The following is an 8,799-nucleotide window of genomic DNA, read 5'->3' on the forward strand; positions in this document are numbered from 1 at the left end:
AATAACTTTGTCTCTGGTTAGAATCTAGAAATATAAATTTCACACGAGATATGAAAGATATTCGCATGGATTTTCAACATAGAAAGATATGAAAACTGAGCGTATATAAGTCTGTGGATGGATGCAATTGTGTTTGTTATGATGTTATTAACTCATATTATAGAAATTTCGATTTTTGTTGCCTAATTCTAGGTTGGCTATTTTTCAGCATCTAGTTTTGCACTTTACTAACATGCATTTCTTTCTTCAGTTATATGATGTGGTGCGCAAAGAAATTTGGTATCGGCCAGACATGTTCTTTTACCGGGACATGCTCATGATGCTTGCAAGCAACAAAAAGGTTGACGAAGCAAAGCAGGTTTGGGCAGATTTAAAGAGTGAGGAAGTTCTGTTTGATCAACATACGTTTGGGGACCTTGTTAGAGCTTTCCTAGACAATGGATTGACTTCTGAGGCGATGGACATATATGATGAAATGAGACAGTCTCCTGATCCTCCAATATCTCTGCCTTTTCGAGTTATATTAAAGGGGCTCATTCCATACCCAGAATTACGAGAGAAGGTGAAAGACGACTTCCTAGAGCTTTTCCCAGGTATGATTGTTTACGACCCACCTGAAGACTTGTTTGAGGATCAAGATTGGAGAAGAGATAGTGATGATGATTAAATAGCTGTGCTTGTATGTTTGTGATGTGAGAGTATGAGGAGGCAAGCATTCGCAAATGGCTTGAAGCCATTCAACGTCATTTTGGCTCCCGCGAAATTATGCGAAAACACCACAAGAGATAGATTGGTGAGGCTTCCTTCTCATTCGCGCATTTCATACGAGAAAGTTCATGTATTGCAGGGGGAAAGGTAGTTCTTTCTCACCTAAAATTGTTTCTTGGTGCACATTCCGCATTTGGATTGACACTTCTGAATGTTGAAACTAGAGGGTTAGTATAAAACCTCGTCCACACTTCGTTTGTTTGTTTTAAATTTAACATATCATAAGAATGCGTGAGATAAGAAACTATCATCGTATCCGACCCGACTGAATCTACTGCCACTAAACTATACACAGCCTTCCTTAAGCCTTTTATTATGTGGCGGTCATCTTAAAAACTTCTTTTACATGGATGTTTAAACGCTTAAGTTCACGTCGAGACCAAAGCTTCTCATCAAGATCCTTACTGTTGGTCTTGATAAATCCTTTTTTATATGTTGACGTGGTCTGTAGACTTTCTACTTGCATTATTTATGATAATACTCATGCTGAAGTGGGAATTTTACAATTATACGTCAAATGGCTTGGTTTCGTCGCTTGTAAATTATTGGGGGTTAGGTTTTGAACTTTGACAATGTCAATGCTTATCAGCGTTGGTGGCAATATTAATCTTGAGATGTGACATCCTTATAGTTATTTTCAGAATTACATAATTTTCATTCATTTTACTAGTTCGAATTATAACTCAAGTTTTTACTGCAGTGTTTTATTTCATAAAAATTTAAATTCAACTTTTTCTGGTGTTTTTTGTCTCATAAATTCGCTTTCTAACTCAAGTTCTCAACTCGAAAAAGCGAAACAAACAAGGCTATAAATAATGTATCTTCCTTAACTCCCGATCCGACCCTCTTACGAAGGGAGGTTTTTCTCATGTACACGCATAATAATACCTTTACCAACCATATGAGCTTCGCAAGTCTTCACTTTTTTACTTGAAGCCAAATATCCAATACGTCCTCTAGAAAGATTTAGCGTCTTACCAATCTGTGGTTCTCCTACATTTCATTTGGAAATATTTACGAAACCTGCATATGAGTCATGTGTTAAACAAATAATTTTGCACGTGATTGCTATGTAATGGCAAAACTAAAAATTTGTCCTAAAATATAATTAAATATCTGGGATCATTTTCAGCATCAAGGTCAAATGGTTCACACTTTTCTCATGGCCCAAACTGCAAAATCTACATTGCAAGTGGCCATATTTGGTTGGTCGGACGAGTGATTAAGTCAGATTAGATTGTCCTTATAGAAAGAAAAGTTTAGAAATGGGATGACCGACGTTAGCATACTTCTTATGCGTTATTACATCAAATTAAATTGTCTTAATAGGAATGTTCAATGAAGGCCACACGATGCCAAATAAACTAGCTTGTGGCCTTCAAATATACTAGCAATCAAGAATTGTAGACTCGTGGTGCCAGGCATGTTAAAACGAGTAGTGACTTGTCTTGAACAAGCTTTCACATTTAAATTTCAAACATTCGACCACAAGCCTATTGTGCTAATCTTTCACTATGAGTAGGACTGTATAAAAAAAAAAACCGTAAAATCAAAATTGACCACCACCGATCGAAGAACTGACCGCCCAAAAACCAAAAAAGACGGCGCCACGTGGAACCGAAGATAGTCAGTTCGGTTAACCGACTGAACTTTTTCAAAGGCGGTTAGGTTTTGGTTTTGAGTTTAGAGGTTTGGTTAAAAACCGAACCGACCGAATCCATTTTTTTTTTTTTTTTTTTGAATGTGTCCTCTCTCTGGGAAGAGCGGAGGGGAGGGGCAGGGAAATTGAAGAGGGTGATGATTGAGTCATCTTATGCTGGTGAATATTCGGTTTTCACGGTATTAGTTTAGCGTGTGTGTGTCCACGCTTAAAGCAGTATTTTGTGATCCTATGTTTTAGAGATAAATCTAATATTGCTGCAATGTAATCTTGCTATCATTTGAAGAGCCTCTCCCATTTTATCTCATTGGAATTTGGTTCAATTTGTGACGCAGTTTAACAGGGGTACTAGTGCCATGCAACATTATGTGGCAACATGTCCAATGTTTATTGACTTGGAAGTCATGAATACAGATACAAGATTGGTTCTTGTTGACCATAGTTCACAGGCTACTCCTAGCAATGTTGCTCGAGGCCTTGCTTCCTTGTACAAGGAAATTACAGGTCTTGATATTTTTACTGATTCTCATACAAGAGGTTGAATTCTTTTTAGTTTTTTTGTGATATCCTTTTGGTTTATCTTGCAGATACTGTACGTGAGGAGGCAGCTACAATAATGGCTGTATTCCCTTCTCCTAATGAAGTAATGTCAAATTTAGTTCAGGTAAATAGTAAATTTAGTCCTATTAGCACATGTTCAAGTTACGGCAGTATTAGTCAATACATTTATTGTGATTACAGATTTACATAGAAGATAAGTTTTACATTTTTCCGGATTTTCTGGTCAAAAAATGCAACTAAAGATGTTAGTAACCTGATGGTTTAATGAGGGTTACCTTCCTGATTACTAAAACTGAAAACTGACCGAAAACCGAAGTCGGTTAACCAAACTGACTACTCCCTTGTGCGGTTCGGTTTTAGAAAATTGAAATAGTCGATTCGGCCACTGAACCGATTAAAACTGACGATTTTTAACCGACGAACACCATTAACTGTGAGTCCACCATGTTCGGTGTTGAAGGGTAACTAATTTGGCCCTATAATTAATTTGTCACTTGGTGACAAGGATGAACATTCCCTTTACTTATTTCTTAAAACATGTGGGACTCATTAAATTCTCATTATTGACTTTAAGCTTGTTTGATAGAGTTTTTACTTTTACTTTTAGCAAGTAGAAAAAGAAACATAAAAATTGTGTATTTAGAAACTACGGCTGTGTTTGGGATTGTTTTTGTTTTCATTTTTCACGTTTTTCAAGAAAAAAATGAAAATAGGAGAGAAACGACGTTTGACACAATTAAAGATAAAAAATAGAAATGAAAACGATTTTTTAGTTTAGTGTAAAATGTGAGAGAAATGAAAAATGACTTTTAGTCGTTTTTCATTTTTTGTTTCCGTTTTCTCCTCTCTCGAGTAGAGAGAGAGATACATTAATGAACTTTTTTATACTGAAAACAATCTATTAATAAAACTACCATACGCATTTTAAAAATGATTTATGTCTGAGATTGAAAACGTTTTTATTTCTATTTTCATACAAAAAATAAAATCATTTTGGAACGAGTTCTAAACGCACCCTACATTTTTAAAAGAGTTTAGTGCGTCAAAATGTTTTTAAATTTCCTAATGTTTTGAAAATGTTATAGCCCATTTGACATTGATTTTAAAGGTTGGTTTAGCTTTTTTAAGAAGTTATAGTATATTAGGGTGTTTGGTAAATCCTGTTTTATCCAACAATTTCTAAAACTTGTTGTCAAACAGTAAAATTTAAGAAGTAGGTCAAGGGTGGTTTCTGTCATACCCAGAATTCTCACATACTCATTAGCCAATGCATTTCATGATATTTTAGCATCATGCATATGATACATGAACACTTAGTCATTTTATATGTAGTTATTTGTCATAATGGTATGCATTGTAATTTGAAGTGAATTATATGTTTGATATATTCATTATATAGGCGAATGACTTGGGGTTGCCTAAGAGAATGATCCGGTAAGTTATAAAATGGACAACAACTTGTTCTTAATGATATTTACAAGAATTACTAAGTGAAAAGTAAAATATAGAGTCCTAATGGGGCTTTAAGGCAAGTTTAATGAAAATGTACATATTGGTGTGATGTGTGGAAAGGTTTGGACTTGAGTTAATGTGCCAAAAAGACTACTTAAGGTGATTCTAAGGTTGAAATAAGGATAAGAAAGGGATGATGATAAGGGTTTAATGATCGTGTTACTTTAGAAGCCCTAAATTAAGCATATTTTGGCATTCAAGTTTGTGGAATCAAATTGAGATTTTATTAAGGTTCTAAAGGAATTATGGATCCTAATAATTAGGGTAAGAATGAAATAGAAAGTGATTATGTTAGATGTTTAAAATTGAATGAATAGAATGGGAGATGTAAAGTTAGGATTTGTCACGTACCGAAATTTCAGTGCAAGCTTACACGCCAAATTTAGTAGGCCAAATGATTGGCTAAGACCTTGCTAAAGCTTTGATAAAAGTTTAAAAGTTTATTTAGAACATTTTTTTTAAGAAGCCAAGCTTTTTGGGATAAGAGATAAAGGAGTTTCTCTTTTAGGATAAGAAAAATAAAACTACCGGTAGTTTTAATTTTTGTAGCCGTTTTTAACCGTCAGATCTGTATCAGAAACTATCTGTTCTGCACATTTTGTTAATCTCATTTATTTTTAACCAAATTCAATAGTCACAAAACTGGTCTTACCGGTAGGACGACCTACCAGAAACAGTCCGGATAGATAATTGTTGAATTTACTCTTAAAGTGTATGAGTCTTAATTTTTATCTCTTATTCTAAATTAATACTCTTTTAATTAATATAATTATTTCACTAAAGAGATATTAATAAAAAATAAGAGATAAAAATTTAACATCATGCACTCTAAAAGATTATTTATTTCATTTTCTCCTTCAAATACTTTTAAAAATAATTTTTGGACTCAAAAAGTCAAAAGCAACTTCTAAGACACCAAATGGAGCCGCCCCCCTATAAATAAACACATGATTATAATCATTGCTTATATATAATTACTCCTAATTCCTTTTTTTTTTCTTCCCTTTCATGTGAAACAATTACTCCTTATTTCGTAATATCCTGATCATGAGCTTTACAGCTACAGGGACATTATATAACAAGGTCTCATTTAATTCACAAATTTAAATTTTTAATTTAAATTAAGATATAATTTTATGAAAAAAAATTTCACTATAATAAAAAAATTAAATATAAATTTTTATAAAAATTTTTAATTATAACAAAATTAAAATTAAAAATTTGAATCAATTAAATAAATAAAGCCTAATACTAGAGTACTTCGCACAACCACAAATATCCAAATGCAATTTTCCACGCAAAGCACATCATCCATATTCATAATCTATCTTGTTCAATAAAAAGAAACATATTAATTTAATTAGACGTTTGATTCATAAATTTAAAATCATAATCATAATTATTTTTAATTTATATATATTTTTTATAAAAAAAATATTATAATAAATTATAAATTATGATTCAAATTAAAATACGAATCCACTAATTAAACATTCTATATGAATTTTTATATGGAGGATGAAGTCAAACAATTCCACCCTCTGTATTCCAAAAGAAGGAAGATAAAACCCAACAAAGGCAAAACAAATGACTTTTTATCTTCTTTTTGCTAGAACGAGAGCAATGACGTCATATCACGTGTCCAACGCCAACTCTATAAAAGGGACCTACTTAATCAATACTTCACGTTTCCCCATCCAAATTATTGTTCTTCTTCTTCTTCTTTTTTTTTTTTTTTTTTTTTTTTTTTTTTTTTCCGGTAAGCAACTATTGTTATTATTGTTTCAAGCCTCCAAATCCCAGGCACCAAATCCCAAAAACCCAACCAAAACCTCCACAAATCATTGGTTTACGAGACACCAAAAATTCATCTCTCCACAACAAAATATAATAAAAAAAAAGCCTCCTATAATGAAGTCATGCGCTCGACGGCTCTCCGCCGGAGCCGTCGCCTCCGACCTTCAGTTCCGGATCCGTACGCCGCGGCCTTTCGCCGCGGAGGTGTTGCACTTCTCGCGCAATTGCGGTGAGCGGAGGGACGGAATCGCCCTCCGGTTATCGGAGGAGAGGCGTTTGAGGGCGGTCGGCGGCGGAGCGGCCTGGGAGAGGTCGCCGGAGGGAGCGGAGGCGGAGAAGGAGAAGGTCGGGGCCTGCTCCTACGCGATCGGAGAACGGACGGCGAGTGGCGGCGAGTTTCATCGGACGGCGGAGATTGAGCGGAGAGAAGAAGGTCGGCGGAGGGCGGTGGAGGTTGTGGTGGCGGCGGCGATGACGGTGGTTTTTGGAGTGGGGAATCGCGTGTTGTATAAGCTCGCTCTCGTTCCTCTCAAGCATTACCCTTTCTTTCTCGCTCAGTTCGCTACTTTCGGGTAAATTTCATCTCTTTCTCTCTGGTCATTTCTCATACGATTGTTACTATTTTCTTTTTGAAATCTTCATTAGGCTTTGAATTTTGGCAAATTACCGACCTCAGCGATTTGATTTGATTATCTGTCGAAGTACATTGTGATTCATGGCTTGTTTTCGTTGCTAGACCATACTAGGATTTTGGTTGATTCTCTTTTTAGTATTGGTGTGCAATAAAAAATAATTTTGTTCTTTGTTAAAGAAATTAAATTACATTATTGAGTTATTTTTTAATAATACAATTATAAAATTTAAATGATAATTAATTGTATTTTAGAATTTAGAATATAGAAATAGAAATTAATTTAAGTTAGAAAATAAATTAAAAGAGTGAATATGAGATCTCAACCGTCAATTCGTATCATAATTTCATATATGTGTATATACATATTTTTTAATTTTATAAATAGAAAGCTCCTTGTAAATAAATACATAACTAAATGGTTTTACTCTATTTTTTTAATTAGAGCTTACTGAACGTATCGTATTATAAAATTAACCACGATTTTGGACAGTTCCGCATTGTAGAATTAAATAGTTTGATCCTACGAAACATAGGCTTAGTTTGGTAATGCTGTGGATTTTAAAAAAAGTGCTTTTGGCTGTGCTGAAAGAAAAAGTAACTGTTTCAAAAAGTAGCTAAGTGTTTGGTAAATTGTAATTATAGTAGCTGTGCTGATTCCAAAATCAGTAAATAGCGTTTGGTAAATTTTGATGTGGAATTGCTGTGAGTATGTAAAATGACCAAAATAGATATGTTATGAAATTTAAATATATATAATTATTTTTGGTATTTAAAAATACTTGTTTAACTTAAAAAAAAAACCATAATGTTATGATTTTAAATTTTTTAATAATTAATTTATGATAATTAATTTTCTTTTTTTCATTCCTTCATTCACAATATAATTACAGCTAAAAATAGCATAATGATAAATTGTCAATCTTATTAACACAACCAAATACCATATGGTTGCAATCACCCGACCTATATCTTTTACTACTTCAAAATCTACATTTGTATAATGCTACAAAAAAGTAGCCACAGAAGTAATTATAATTTGTAGGAATACTACACAAAAAAGATTTGAGTCTTAAGCCTAATCTGTAAGAATGTATTTACTTTTCAAGTAACTTACTATCAACAGCCAACAGACGAGCAATTTTATCCAATTTGGCGATAAAATATTCTCTCCTCATCTCAACAGCAAAATTACTCTGTTCTAAAAGATGTCGTTTACTCTTAACAAATATGAGGACGCTATTTTCCAAAATAGCATTTGAAATTTGAGCAAGAACTCCTTCGAGAAAAAATAAGCTTCACTATCAGCTCTCACCCTTGACACATGTCGACTTGTCATACTCTACCCTACTCTCAAAGCAAAATCAAACAAACAAATCTTGAACAGAAGAAATACCTACTATATTATTAGCAAAATCGATGATCCAACAGAAGAACATAAGCCAAACAACAAATCCAGTTCTCTCCAAACGCTAAAACAATCCACTGCCGCAGATTATCGCTACTGCAGAATATTGGAACAACTACTTGCAACGGGTAGATAAAACATGAACAGAAGAAAAACTACATCAAGGCATACATCCATAATACAACTAAATACTAAGCCAAATCAGAACTTGCGGCTGGCCAAGCTTGCATCCCGCATCTCCCATGCAGGTCTGCTTTCCCTTGCAATATCCGTCTTGATTGCCCGCTCAATTGGTTTAATGGCAAAGAAGAACTACAAAAAACAAGGCAAATTGAAAGCAATTCATTGAATCAGGAAAGAGAAACAAAATTTAAGATCTTTCTTCCCCAAGAAAAAGCGAAAAGAAAATTTCCACGGGCTTACTTGGATTAATAAAATCAAAGGAATGAAGGTCTTCCCCCT

At 33.9% G+C, this 8,799-nt stretch overlaps 2 protein-coding genes across 2 annotated transcripts in view; both read left to right on the forward strand.

Moving 5' to 3' along the window:
- Window positions 1-232: 232 nt before the first annotated feature.
- LOC21387873 (pentatricopeptide repeat-containing protein At1g62350) lies at window positions 233-1,405 on the forward strand. Its single transcript, XM_024167807.1, has one exon. The coding sequence runs from the start codon at window positions 233-235 to the stop codon at window positions 665-667; it is 435 nt and encodes a 144-aa protein (XP_024023575.1). The 3' UTR covers window positions 668-1,405.
- A 4,830-nt stretch (window positions 1,406-6,235) lies between these two features.
- The window catches only part of LOC21387875 (protein CLT1, chloroplastic), an 11,442-nt gene continuing 8,878 nt past the window's right edge, over window positions 6,236-8,799 (forward strand). Inside the window, exon 1 of the mRNA XM_024167804.1 lies at window positions 6,236-6,870. Coding sequence (XP_024023572.1) covers window positions 6,413-6,870 — 458 coding nt within the window. The 5' untranslated portion in view covers window positions 6,236-6,412. The remainder of the gene's footprint in view (window positions 6,871-8,799) is intronic.

Source organism: Morus notabilis, unplaced genomic scaffold, assembly GCF_000414095.1.
Source record: "Morus notabilis unplaced genomic scaffold, ASM41409v2 Scaffold613, whole genome shotgun sequence".
Taxonomy (NCBI): Eukaryota; Viridiplantae; Streptophyta; class Magnoliopsida; order Rosales; family Moraceae; genus Morus; species Morus notabilis.

Coding starts and splice junctions, on each gene's coding strand:
- LOC21387873 (XM_024167807.1), top strand. CDS start 233: ATGCATTTCTTTCTTCAGTTATATGATGTGGTGCGCAAAGAAATTTGG.